Source organism: Mesocricetus auratus, unplaced genomic scaffold (genome assembly GCF_017639785.1).
Source record: "Mesocricetus auratus isolate SY011 unplaced genomic scaffold, BCM_Maur_2.0 Super-Scaffold_100020, whole genome shotgun sequence".
Lineage (NCBI taxonomy): Eukaryota > Metazoa > Chordata > Mammalia > Rodentia > Cricetidae > Mesocricetus > Mesocricetus auratus.
Window position 1 is genome coordinate 20066797 of NW_024429201.1, and position 14312 is coordinate 20081108.

A 14312-nucleotide genomic window follows, 5' to 3' on the forward strand; every position below is an offset into this window, starting at 1 on the left:
TTTTCATGTATGCAGTGTATGCATTTAAAGTGCATATTGTGAAGAGTTCCTCATTGTTTTGTGCAAACATCACCACAGTCAATTTTAGAGCAATTTCATAACCTCAGGAAGAATCCTGTACGGGTTAGCAGACACTCCCAGTTTGCCCCTTGCCTCAGCCCTTGGGCAACTGATATCTCTGCTTCTACAGGTCTGTCTTCTGGACTCAGCATGTAAATGAGACTCCTATGTCAGGCTTGCTTCACTTACTATAATATTTTCAAAGTTAATTCACGAGATAGTCCATGTTAATATTTAATTCCTTTTTATGGCCAAATAATATTCCATTCCACATTTTACTTACTCATTCATTGGTGATGGATGTTTGGTACCCATCATAACTATTCCTTGTTTATTATGAGTAATATTGCTATGAGCACTTTTATACACGTTTGTCAGAGCATGTGTTTTCATTTCTTTTGGGATTGGAATTTACTGGGTCATACGGTTAACTATATTTGCACTTGATTAGTCAAAGGGCCAAGAAGCAGATGGTGAACTGTATTACTAGTTCAGTCAACTGCTGCACTGTTTGCCAGAGAGGTTACAACGCTGGGCAAATGCTCTGCAGTGTCTCAGGAATGTGCCCACCAACACTTATTATCTGTTGTGGTACAGTGTTATGGTGGACATGAAGTAGCAGCTTGTGGTTTTGATTTGCATTTTTCTGTGGCTAATGATGTCGAAATTTTTTTCATGTTCTTATTGCCTATTTTAAGTATTTTTCTTTGGATAACTGTGTAGACCCATTATCTTTATTACCTTTTTATTATTGAATTCTTTTTATATTCTGGATTACTTCCACCCCCACCCCCTGCACGCTCGTGGGCTTGCCCACTTACCTACCTTCTAAAGACAGTTTCCTGATTTTTCTGATCCTCCTGCCTCAGCCTACCTAATTCTGGGAATATAGGTGTGTGCCATTTCTATCACCACTGGGTGCACATTTCTTTTTTTTTTGTTTTTTAAGATCGGGTCTAATTACCTAGCCCTTGCTGCCTTAGAACTCACTGTGTAGACCAGTGAAATCAGATTGCCAGCCTCTGCTTCCCAGGCACTGGGATTAAAGGCTTGCACTACATTCCGACCCTTAGATGCACCTACCTGCCTTCCTTCCTTCCTTCCTTCCTTCCTTCCTTCCTTCCTTCCTTCCTTCCTTCCTTCCTTTCTCCCTCCCTCCCTCCCTCCCTTCCTCCCTCCCTTCCTCCCTCTTTCTTAACACAATATACAATACAAGCTTTATTTAATAAAAGCAACAAGTAAAACACCAAGAAAAAAAACGAAGAAAATGATCTTGAACAATTAAAAATAACCTCCTTGCAGTTGCCTTTAAGTGAACTCTGTTGCTGTGAAGACTACAGCTCATGTATAGGTGTGTATGAAAGCTCTGAACATTTTCCAAGTGTTCACTGAACACTACCTTATATGCACATCTACATCAAATTGAAAACGATTAGGTGATCTCCAGGTGTACTTCTTTTTTGGAAGAGGTCCTCTAAAGATGAGAATATGTGGTTCTGGCTCATGAGTCATGTAATGAACATCCTTCAGATGTCAGATGAGTTTTTGGTACTTGCTTGGAGAGTTCTCTGTGTAACACAACCGCCGGTACTGGTAGTGCTTGTCCAGGCACTTGCCTCAGCAGTAGATCTGCCTATAGGCCAGTTGAGTGCAGGAGAAGACCAGGTCCATGGAGCTCCATGACCCCTGAAGGCCACTGCAGGGACTCCAGAAGCATACAATACCTTTCCATTCCATTCTGAAAAATGTCTTTATCTTGCTGATAACATCTTTTGCAGTCCAGTTTTTAATTTTGATGAAACCTTTGAGAAGTCCAAGCTTTTGTTATCCTGAGAGGCCTTTCTGTAACCTAATTTACTCCTGTTTTCTTATAAGATTTCATAGTTTAAAAAAAAAGATTTCATAGTTAAGCTCTTTAGTTCCTTCTGTGATCCATTTGAACTTAATCCTGTGTGTTCAAAAAAAAGGGTACATACAGCTTCACTATTTACAAGTGTATGTTTATTTTGTTCCAGCATCTTTTTCTTTAAGAGTCTTCCTTCTTCCTTGTGTTTTGGTGGCACCTTTTTCAAATATCACTTTACCATGAATGAAGGGTTTATTTTTGGATTCTCAGTTTTATTCTATTGTCTACTTTATGACAGCTGCTACTATACTATTTTATACAGCTTTGTATGATGAGTCAGGAAGCAGGAAACAAGCAAGTCCTACAAGTTTTTTCTTTTAAAAATATTGGGGGGGGGGGGCTGGAGAGATGACTCAGAAGTTAAGAGCACTGGCTGCTCTTCCAGAGGTCCTGAGTTCAATTCCCAGCAACCACATGGTGGTTCACAACCATCTATAATGAGATCTGATATCCTCTTCTGGCCTGTGGACATACATGTAGACAAAATTCTGTATGCATAATAAATCTTAAAAAATTTTTTCTGGGGTCCCTTTCATTTCCATATGAATTTTAGGGTTCCTCCATACACTTAAACTTAAGTACCTAGGGATTGATTTTTTTTTTTTTTTTTTTTTTTTGGTGTTTTGAGACAGGGTTTCTCTGCATTGTTTTGTAGGCTGTCCTGGAACTTGCTCTGTAGACCAGGCTGGCCTCGAACTCACAGAGATCTGCCTGCCTCTGCCTCCCAAGTGCTGGGATTAAAGACATGCGCCACCAATGCCCCAGCAAGGACTGATGTTTATAGGCTCAGCTGGTTGAGACCTCTGTCTCCAAGCTTGATCCCAGGACTTGCATAGAGGAAGGAAAGACTCCTGCAGTTGCCCTCTGTGGCAGATATGCATCCCCCACGCCCCCAGAGAGGCAAGTGTAATTTGAAAAGAGAAGCTTTCCTTTTTTTGTTTTAGGTTTTTGTTTTTGGAGATGGGTTTCTCTGTGTAACAGCCCGGGCTGTCCTGGAACTTGCTCTATAGATCAGGCTGTCCTTCGGCTCACAGAAATCTATCTGGCTCTGCCTCCCAAGTGCTAGGATTAAAGTCCCTGCCTCTGCTTCTGGCTAAGAAAAGCTTTTCTTAATATTTTGTGGGCTGGAGAGATGGCTCAGGGGTTAAGAGTACTGGCTACTCTTCCAGAGGACCCACATGGCGGTTCACGACTGTCTATAACTCCAGTTCCAGGGAATCTAGCACCCTTACACTGACACACATGCAGCAAAATACCAATGTACATAAAATAAAAATAAAGTTGAAAAAACCATGCTAGTAGTTTATTAACAACTCCTGTTTTTGCCTATTTTAGAGAATGCCTTTCTGGATATTTTCATACATATTTTTCACACTTATTGTTTGATCAAATTAATAGAGGAAGAAGAATAATTTGAGTATCTAAAAGCTAGTTTATGTTGCAGTCTTTGCCTTCATTTCCAGTATTGAGAACAAATAGTAAAATAGATTAAAAATAGATTGAATTTATTTCCCAGTGTGGAATTGGGCCTGAAAGTTCTAAATTAGAGCATGAAAGGCCCCCAGAGGAGGCAAAGGGACCTAGGAAAGCCTCAGGATTAACTTATAATAGGCAGCCAGTTTAGAAGGGTTTCAGTTCTCTGCATTAAACATCATGCAGTTTTACATAGTTCAGGGTCGTTCGTGAAGTAATTAAAGTAGAGAATTTAATATTTATTTCCTCTAGTATTTAAAGTGGAAAGAAAATAAAACTTGTCCAAGTTCAAAACATATTGTATGTGGTAAATACACACACCAGTCCAAAAAAACTGGTCAACGTGAGGTAATGGAAAACTCTGCAGTTTAAGTTTCTAAGCAAACAACCTATGAATGGTGTTCTCCCTGCATCTATAAAGACAGACCTTATATAGTGGCATTTTTGTTAGAGGAAAGCTTGAATCATTGAAACACGTTTCAAGCTCTTTTGAAAGTAGCACATCCTCCCTTTTTCTTTATAGTTTTTCCTAACTGAAACTGCTAAATTAAAAATCCCTTAATACTGTACTTTAAACAAGAAAAACATGCTCAAGGCTTCCTACATAGCAGATGTTTTGTTGCTGATAAGTCTGTTGCCATAAAGCGTAGTGCTATTGATAATCAAGCTGAAAATACTTTTTCCTGTTAAAAGTAATCCACATCATTACTTTTAATATGTAAAAACAAATGTTAGCTTTTTAACAGATTACATAACTTTAAAAGGCTACTGTCCAGTATTTTATTGTCTGTTTTGCTACATCTTTCTGAGAGGGAGAGTTAAGTACTAGTTTATAATACTGAGATTATCTGTAAAAACACTGCACTGTAATAATTAAAATGACTGTTTTTGTATAGACCTAGGTTATTCATCAGAAAAAATGAAAGGAATTCCACAGACATTAATTACTTACAGGAAAAGTAAGCATGGTAGTCTTGTGTTTAATACTTTACAAATATCATTTTACCTAATCTGTATAACATGTCACATATTCCTTAGTTTATACTAAAGTAATGTTTTGAATTAGGAAACTTTCTCTAGGGGTGTCTCAGTCAGCAGCAAAAATTAACAATAAGTGGTGTTAGGTATTTTGATCTCGAAGCTGTTCCTTTTTAATCCTAGTGTTTAACTTGTACACAGTCTCATTTCATTCACTGCTTCATTGGCATCATCATACTTTAGTCTTAAATTAAGTTGGAGTGCTTGGTTATCCAACCTGATCTGTAGTTAATATGGATAAAGATGGGAGGATTAAAATGCTTTTAGAAGATCTGTACTATTCTAGTAATAGGACTTTGGAGTGTAAAACCATTGTTATATTTTTATTTGATTGTCAAAATAAATTTAGTATCTTAGATGAGAGATTGGTACATTTAGATTTTTAAAAATATATATATAATTTTAGAAGCACTCTTATTTATGTATCAATCCCCCCATTCCCTTGTCCTCCCATCCTCCCATGCTCCCCACCAACCCCCCCTAACTCAGCCCCCACTCACTCCTCAGGGATAGTGAGGCCCTCTACGGGACCACCAAAGTCCGTCACATCATTTGGGGGAAGGATTTTTTTTTTAGGGTTTTTCAGATTAAAAAGTTAAAAATATCTATATTTAGAAAAATATTTAATATGACTGTGGAAACCTAAAAGAGAGGCTTGTCTTTCTATTACTTCAAAGTTGTAAATGTTATAATTTGGTATTCTTGCTAAGAATATGATCCTATTGTATATATAAGTGGACATATATGTAGAAATATGTAGGGTTTTTTTTTAACTCTTTGAGGACCCAGTTCCCAAATAAATACAGAGACTCATTCTTATGAATGCCTGCCTTGGCCAGCTTTTCTAACTTAAACTATCCTGTTTCTCTTTAACTATGTTTTGCCTTTGGGCTTTTACCTTTCTTATCTTTCCTTTTTACTCTGTGGCTGGCTGTGTAGCTGGGTGGCTGACCCTTGGCATCCTCTTCTTTTCTTGCTCTTTGCTCTCTTCTCTAGATTTCTTCTCTCTGCCCACTAGCCCTGCCTATTCTCTCTTCTGAGTAGCTATTGGCTGTTCAGCTCTTCATGTGTGTTAGGCAGGCAAAGTGACCAGTTTTACAGAGTTAAATACAACATAAAAGAATGCAATACATCTTTGCATCATTAAACAAATGTTCCACAGCTTAAATGACTATAACACATCTTAAACTAATATTTACTGTATATTAACAGACTTGCAAATTGTTTTATATCTGTTGATACTCAAAAGTACAAAAGAGACTAAAGTATAAAATCTCCCTTTTTCTCCAGCCATTATGATCTTCCTAAACCCAGTCACTTATTTTTACCTTTCCAAAGAACCTGTATATACAAGCATATGTATATACAAAGTGAAATGTGTTTGTGTATGACTGTTAAGTAGTTAGCCATATTTAAGTTATCTTCACTGCAACAAACAGAATATTCAGCTACAAATTCAATTAACTTAGTTTAAGTATGCTTGATTAATAGACATTCTAAAATTACAGTTTTTAGAAAAGGACTTTTATTTTGTGTGTTTTGAATTGTCTGTGCACCATGTGTATGTACAGCCCACAGAGGTCAGAAGAAGATGGCAGGTAACCACCATATGGGTATTGGAATTTGAACCAGGTCCTCTGTAAGAGCAGCCAGTGCTCTTAACTTCAGAGCCATCTCTGCAGTTCTGTATTTAGTTTGTTTTTGAGATAGGATCTTTCTTTTTCTTTTTTGTTTTTTTTAAGATTTATTTATTATGTATAATTATGTATACAGTGTTCTGTCTGCATGTATCCCTATAGGTCAGAAGAGGGCACCAGATTACACATGGTTGTGAGCCACCATGTAGTTGCTGGGAACTGAACTCAGGACCTCTGGCAGAACAGCCAGTGCTCTAAACCTCTGAGCCATTTTTTTTTTTTTTTTTTGGCCCAGGCTCATCTTAAAATAAGACACAACAAACAGAAGAAAACAAACTTGACTTGACTCTATGTAGCTCAGGCTGTACACAAACTCATGATCCTTTTGCCTTGCCTGAATGATGGGATTACAGGCAAATGACATCATGAACTTTTAAAAATTATTTTAGACTGCACTGAATTTTATTGTGAAGTGCTTAGAATTTTGGAAAGGGTATTTTATTTTGTATCTTTGCTTAATCTCAGGAGAAATTGAAGTGAAAAGTTGATAGTGATTTAATCTGTTTATTTTAACTCAGAGGGAGGACTTTTAGAACACTGACATTAGGAAGGATACAGTTTTGATTTATGACTTAATTTCTAGTCTGTAGTCTTACTGTAAGCCCTGCTTGGTCTGGGACTTACAGACACATCTGCCTCAGCCTCTGGGATGCAGGACTGAAGGCCTGTGCCGCTCTGCCCGTCTAAACTTTTTAATTAGAGATCTCAAAGGCACTCTGCTTGCTAACTCTGTATTAGACTAGAAGAAGCCTGAGCATTTTTAGTGACTTGATTTTATAGTGTATCTTTTTAGCTACATTTCAGTTTAATAATGTCAGTCCAAAACTGTGCATAATAAAGTCTTCTTTTCACTAAACTGAATGTGGAATAATATATATCAAACTATTAACTTCAGTCTTGGGAGATGTGTTTTCCTTTTAAGGGTTTGTGTGATTTTAAGAATATCCTTTGCCGGGCTTTGGTGGCGCACACCTTTAATCCCAGCACTCAGGAGGCAGAGGCAGGCAGATCTCTGTGAGTTCGAGACCAGCCTGGACTACCAAGCGAGTTCCAGGACAGCCTCCAAAGCCACAGAGAAACCCTGTCTTGAAAAACAAAAAAACAAACAAACAAAAAAAGAATATCCTTTTAGAGTCTTATCAAATGCTAGACAAGCACTCTGCCAGTAAGCCATACCCCCAACTTGATTTAAATAGCTGCTTGGACTGGTGTTTTGTTTATTTTTGAGACAAGGTCTTGCTTTGTAGCTCTTTTGCTGGCTTGGAACTCATACAGATCCCCCTGCCTCTGCCTCCCAGTGTGCTGAGATTAAAGGGATTGCTCTCCTAGCCCTTAGATTGGGCTTTAATAAAATGTGGTTTCTCTCAGGACATGACCAGTGAACAATGAATGAGGAGAGAGAGTACCCCTGTGAAATGCTTTGAGGTCAGCAGATAAAGATTCCATCTATAATCTGAGTATAACAACTCCCTAGCATGCACAGTGAAGAATCTTAAATTTCATCTTAACTTTTTCTCAGACCAGGAATGGTATTAAAAATTGTTCTCAGTTAATAATCAGTTTCTGTCAAGTATTTATTTATTTGGACACAGGGTCTCTTTAAAAAGCCCTGGCTGTCCTGGAACTTGCTATGTAGACCAGATTGGTCTCAATTTATTATGAAAGGTAAGTTGAAGTTGAATTCCAGCTGTGGGTCTACCCTTGAAGACTTCAGGGAGAAAGTACATTAAAAATTTTTTACTTTGCTTTTTAAATTTTTAAAAACAGCTTTTTGAAGTATAAACATTTTTGCCTGCAAATCTCCCATATATATATATATATATATGTATATATATATATATATATATTTTTTTTCTTTTTGGCTTTTCAAGACAGAGTTTCTCTGTGTAACAGCTCTGGCTGTCCTGGAACTCTCTTTTCAGACCAGGCTGACCTCGAACTCACAAATCGGCCTGCCTCTGTCTTCCAAGTGCTGGGTTTAAAGGCGTGTGCCACCACTGCCAAGTGGGTATCACCCTTTTGAGGCAGAGTCTCATGTAGCCCAGGATGATCTCAAACTCAGGATGTATGTAATTCAGGATGACCTTAAACTGCCTTCACCTTGTGAGTTCCAGGATTTATAGGCATTTGTCATTATGCCTGGTTTATGTGATATAGGAGATGAACTTAAGACTAGATAAGCACTTTACCAGCTGAGCTACATCTCCAGCTCCCTAAGGTGTATTTTATTGTTATCTAATTCACTAAAGTGACAGTTCTTGCAGAGCTCTTGAGTAGTACTCAGAAGGCCCTCCAGTTTACTGACCAGTTCCATACAACCCTCCCCCCAAAATAATAAAAATGTAAGTAAATAAAGTGCAGTTGAGGAGGTTTGGTAATATAGATGTGTAGCTGTGTTGGTTAGCTGTTATTGGCCTGGAGTCACCTGGGAAGAGGGAATCTAATTGAGGATTTACCCAAATCAGATTGTCTTGATTGATGATTGATGTGGGAGGGCCCAACCCATTGTGGAGGACAACCATCCTTAGACAGGTGCTTTTTGGCTGTATATGAGAGCTAGCTGACGTTCCAGGTGGTGACGCACACCTTTAATCCCAGCACTCGGGAGGCAGCTGGGAGGCAGAGGCAGGTGGGTCTCTGTGAGTTCAAGGCCAGCCTGGTCTACAAAGAAAGTTTCAGGACAGCCAGAGCTGTTACACAGAGAAACCCTGTCTCAAAAACCAAACAACCAAAAAATAAATAAATAACAAAACAAAACAACCAACCAAACAAAAAACCCAACCAACCAAATAAATAAATAGATAAATAAATAAATAAGTGACTGGAGAGTTAACTGAGCATGAGCAGAGAGCCAGGCAGTAAGCAGTGTTCCTCTGGTTCTGCTTCAGTTCTTCCCTCAGTGATGGACTGTGACCTGAAATAAACTGGTCATGGTATTTATCATTAGCAACAGAAAGCAAGCTAGAGCAGCAGCCATCATCTCAAAAGGAAACCTTTATACATTTGTCATTCACCACATTGCCCCCAAACACCTATTTGTCTCTCTTTCTGTACAGAGCCTCCCTGACTCTAGGCTTTGCTATAAATGAAGTCCTGATAGTAAGTGTGTGGTCTTTTATCTTCGGCATCTCACTTACTGCAATATCCCCCCCTTTTTTTTCTGAGACAAGGTCTCTATGTAGTCCTAGCTGTCCTAGATCTTGCTGTTGTAGACCAGCGTGGCCTGGAGATCTGCCTGCCTCTGTGTCACTATGCCCAGCTCTTACCATAAATATGTCACTCTTTCTTTGATGGTCTAGTCATCTTCTATCTTATGAACATATTTCATTTTTAATGTGTTTTTTAGATGATTTGGGTTGCTTCTTCCTTTTGGCTGTTTTGAATACTGACTGCTCTACAGACATATGCAAAATTTCTTTGTGAACATAAGCATTTACTTAATACATAAGTGTGAGTCAGATTACATAAGCCTGCTAAAAATGGGCTTACCAATGATGAGTGCATATGTACTTTTAAACTTTAGCCACTTGGATATGGGTTTATTTGGGGGAACAAAAATTGATTGCTCTGAAAATTGGTTGGTACTCTAAAATTGATGGTGGAATGTATGTGTATTTACTACACTGTCATCTCTTACCAGGCCAATACACTAACTGTTGAGACAGGGTTTCTTTTGTTTTTTTGAGACAGGGTTTCTCTGTGTAACCCTGGCTGTTCTGGAATTCTTCTGTAGACCAGGCTGGTCCCAAGGTCAGGGATCTGCCTGCCTCTGCCTCCCAAACTAGGGTTAAAGGTGTGCACCACCATGCCCATTTATGCAGTGACTTTTTGATAGAGTGAAAGTAAGATCTATGTTCTTTGTTAGATATCTCAACTTCGAAGGTTTCTTTTGAAAAGCAAGCTTGTGTATATATATATATATATATATATACATATACATATATATACATATATATCCTATACATATAGACCCATTTGAAGTATTTAAAATTTTATTTAGTTTCTAACAGTGAAAGTTCATGACCAATAAATAGTGATAGATTTGTGAAATTACAAAATTATATTAAAGAAACTGATACCTAGAGTTGTCTGGAGCACTACTTTTTTTTTTTTTTTTTTAAAGACAGGATCTCACTGGGTAACACTAGCTGGCCTGGAATTCACTATATAGATCAGGTTGGCCTTGAACTTGCAGACTTGCAGAGATGTCCCCAGTGTGGGGAACCAAAGGCATGTTCCACCACATCTTACAGCACTACTTTTTTTGATAGTAAATCATTGAATTTCCAAGTAGGATGAAATAGTAAATGCAAGGTTTTGTCCTTAGTACTTTTTTTTTTGAAACAGGGTTTCTCCATGTAGCCCTGACTATCCTAGAGCTAACTCTGGAGACCAGGCTGGCCTCAAACTCACAGAGATCTACCTGCCTCTGCTTCCCAGGTGCTGGGACTAAAGGTCTGTGCCACCACCACCTGGATTCCTTAGTTATGGCATTAGTGTCTATTAGGATGTTTTCCTTTTTTAGAGAAGACCTAAGGGATGAAGTAGACAGAACTGATCTGAAGGTAGTATTGCTGTGTTGTATAGCAACTAGTAAATGAACCTCATTTGTTCCATTGGGAATTCCTAAGTAATAGGCTGTTCAGATATCTGACTTTCCCAAATAAGTAGCTTGCTCTTCAACAGTGTGTGTGTTGTGTAAGGTGCATTTGGGTGACTGTATAGGTCTGTGTGCCTGTGGGGGTAGGGGTAGTCACTGGGTGTCTTCCTCTACTGCTTTCCTATCTTGACATGGGGCATCTTGCTCGAACCAGAAGCTTACGCTTTTGGCTAGGCTGACCAGCAGCTCTGGGGATTCATCTTTTTTTTGTCCTCCAGTGCTGGGGTTATGTACATGTGTAGCCATTCTGACTTTTGCATGGGTGTTGGAGATTCAAACTTAGGTTATGCAAAGCAAGCATTCTTACCCACTAAGCTATCACTCTGGCCCACTTCAGGAGATTTTCAATTGGAACATATTCTGAATGTAACTCAGTGTTTTGTTTCTTTCTGAGAACATTTCATTATCTAGCCCAGGCTGGCCTTGGAGTAGAGACCCCTCTGCTCCAGCTTCCCCACTGGTGGGGGTGCAAGTCATCACCATCACACCTGGGTCAGTTTTTTTGTTTTTTTTTGTGACAGCTAGATCCAGTCCCAGGGCTTTATGCATATTAGGCAAGAACTCTACCTATGAACATTGCCTTGATTAATGTTTAGGTGCTGTATTGTTTCAGAGGCTTATTAGATAGTCTCCAAGTTCTTGTTCCCTTTACAGCATGAAAGGTTTTTGTTATTTCTCTTGTGAGTCTAGTAAATATTTGTCATAATAATCTGTATGTTTGGTAGTAGCCCTTTGCTTTCAACTCCAGTTTGTCTTTTAAATATATGCATACAGACATTAGGAGTGGGGGCTACAGATTGAATCAGGGGTCTTATACTCTTCATTGAGCTTATACCTCCTGGCTACCCTTTAAATATTTATAACGCACATTGAGGACTCAGGTAACTTGTATTATGTGTGAATAATACAGGTTAGATCCTCAGACTTGTGTTTTTGTGATTTTTGTATTTCAATAATTTTGTCTCTGTTTATTTAATTTTCAACTCTGTTAAAAGGTGGTGGATAGGGGCTGGAGAGATGGCTCAGAGGTTAAGAGCACAAGTTGCCCTTACAGAGGTCCTGAGTTCAATTCCCAGCAACCACAGATGGTGGCTCACAACCATCTGTAATGAGATGTGGCGCCCTCTTCTGGCATGCATACATACATGCAGACAGAATACTGTATACACAATAAATAAATCTTTAAAAAATGATGGTGGATAGTTTTATCAAGTACTTGTAGCTTGTGTGTTATATTCAAGTAATGGAATCCCTTAGAAGATTTAGATCCTTTCCTTTTTGCCTTATTGATTCTAAATCTACATAACAATATTGTTTTTACTTGTTACAGACCAATAATAATGGTTAGCTGAAAGAATATTCTCATTTTGACAGGAAAAATGACTTGAAAAACATCATGTTTAAAAAAAAAGCCACACAAAGACTAAAGTTAGATAATAACATTCTTAAATATGAAACCTGTTGAAGCCCAAAGGAAATGTTGGATTAATAAGAGACTATAGTTTTATGTTTTTCTTCATAGATAGAAATGGATATTCAAAATATATCTTATATAACATTTTCATTTGTTGTGTGTGGCAAAGCACTTGATGTTCACAAACTGAGTTTACTAGAGATTACTTTAGCTCAGTTCCTGTTTCCTGTTTTTGGTGAGCTGTTGAAAACAGATTTCCAATCCTGTGATAATTGCTTGTAGCATTGCTTTTATATCCAACAAATATTTAATTCTTCATTTTATTTTCATTCAAGAAAATATTGTGGGAGTTGTCAGGCTTAGTTTATTGGTCTTTATTTTACAGGTTAAATGGACATTTTTTGGTAATTCTTTTGTAATGGCTTAATAATGTAGAACTTATAGGGCTATATAGCATAAAGATTTTCAAGAATTATATATCTGTTGATATTCTACCAGTTGGAGATAAGACAATAGCCTGTTCCTTATCTTTCCTTATATTTTTGTTTATGGAAATAAAAGACCTGGGGTTGGAGAGATGACTCAGCAGTTAAGAACACTGGCTGTTTCTAGAGGACCTGGGTTCAATTTGCACCACCCACATAGCAGCTCACAACTGTCTGTAACTGCAGTTCAAAGGGATCTGACACCCTCAAACAGACATACGTGCAGGCAAAACACCAATACACATAAAACAAGTCATTAAAAAATGTGTGCTTTTTTCAAGTTAAGTTTTTTTGAAAATTTGAGTAAAAGTTACAAAATATTTCATGATGTTCAGAACTTATATCATTAGTCTGCTGTTTTGACTCAAAAGTCTGGGTTTATTTTACTTAGTTTTGTTGTTGTTGTTGTTTTGTTTTGGCAAGTTCCATCTCATTGTAGTCCTGGCTAGCCTAGAATGTTATATGTAGACCAGGCTGGCCTTGAACTCATAGAGATCCAACTTTCTCTGTCTTTCAGTGCTGTGATTAAAGGTGTGCATCACCATGCTGTACTGGGATTTAGTTATTTTGAAGTTTAAAGCATAAACTCTTGGGTTAAATAGTCCAGAATCTCTTGATATAATGGGGTTTTGTAATATATTTTAAAAGGTCCAACTTTATATTTCCTAAACTGTGGTGTGTTTTTTAAAATTTCAGACTTAATTTCATTGAACACTTTTTGCATGTTTATAGAATGTGTATAGAAAATTATAAATGTTATCAAAGGTATGGAGTCACTTTGATAGTATGTAATCATTTAATAATTGCTAACTTAAGGAAAAATGACTTACCAGATTGTAAGAGTTGTATAATAATTAATGTAACATTATTGTACCTTCACATTTTTTTATGTCTGTTTTTGTTTGTCTTTTAAATTTCAGGGGGAAAAAAATAATGGCTTTGATGTTCTCTACCATAATATGAAACATGGACAGATATCAACTAAAGAACTAGCAGATTTTGTTAGAGAAAGGTATGTATTTTTGTAAGTGGTTTAAGAACTTACTAATTTAAATTTTAGAATATAAATAATTGTAAAAGTATTAGTTGGATTTAAATAATCAAATTTCATTGTCTTTTTTTTTTTTTTTTTTTAAACCCCAGACAGAGTTTCTCTGTAGCTTTGGAGCCTGTCCTGAAATTTCATTTTTTTTAGACCAGGTTGGCTTCGAACTCACAGAGCTCTGTTTGCCTCTACCTCTGCCTCCCAAGTGCTGGGATTAAAGGTGTTTGCCACTACCGCTTGGCTTCTTTAAAGGAGTGTTTTACAAACTTATCTCTCTACATTGAGAGCTGATAAGTTGACTCAAAGTGACATTGTTGAAGCAGTAGTTAGTAAATTCTGCACTGTATTGAATGTTAGTGAAATAATATAATAAAACAAGAATTTCATAGGTTGAAAAATTGCTATTTCTTTAGACAAATATGCTTAAAAAGTTGAAAAGACTCTCCTATTATAGTTTTTACTGGAAAGTCTTGTGGTTTTGAATGCTATGAATTTAATTTATAAAATATGATTTCTTTCAACTTTTAGAATAAT

The 14312-nt window shown here is 37.4% G+C and overlaps 1 protein-coding gene and 1 pseudogene across 2 annotated transcripts in view; one reads left to right on the forward strand and one right to left on the reverse strand.

Annotated features, from left to right (window-relative positions):
- The window catches only part of Fcho2 (FCH and mu domain containing endocytic adaptor 2), a 91950-nt gene that overhangs the window by 1017 nt on the left and 76621 nt on the right, over window positions 1-14312 (forward strand). For both annotated transcript variants that reach the window (XM_040728878.1, XM_040728877.1), the window contains exon 2: window positions 13654-13745. In XM_040728878.1, the coding sequence (XP_040584812.1) occupies window positions 13654-13745 (92 nt within the window). The remainder of the gene's footprint in view (window positions 1-13653; window positions 13746-14312) is intronic.
- On the reverse strand, window positions 1456-1731 carry LOC110339581 (annotated as a pseudogene).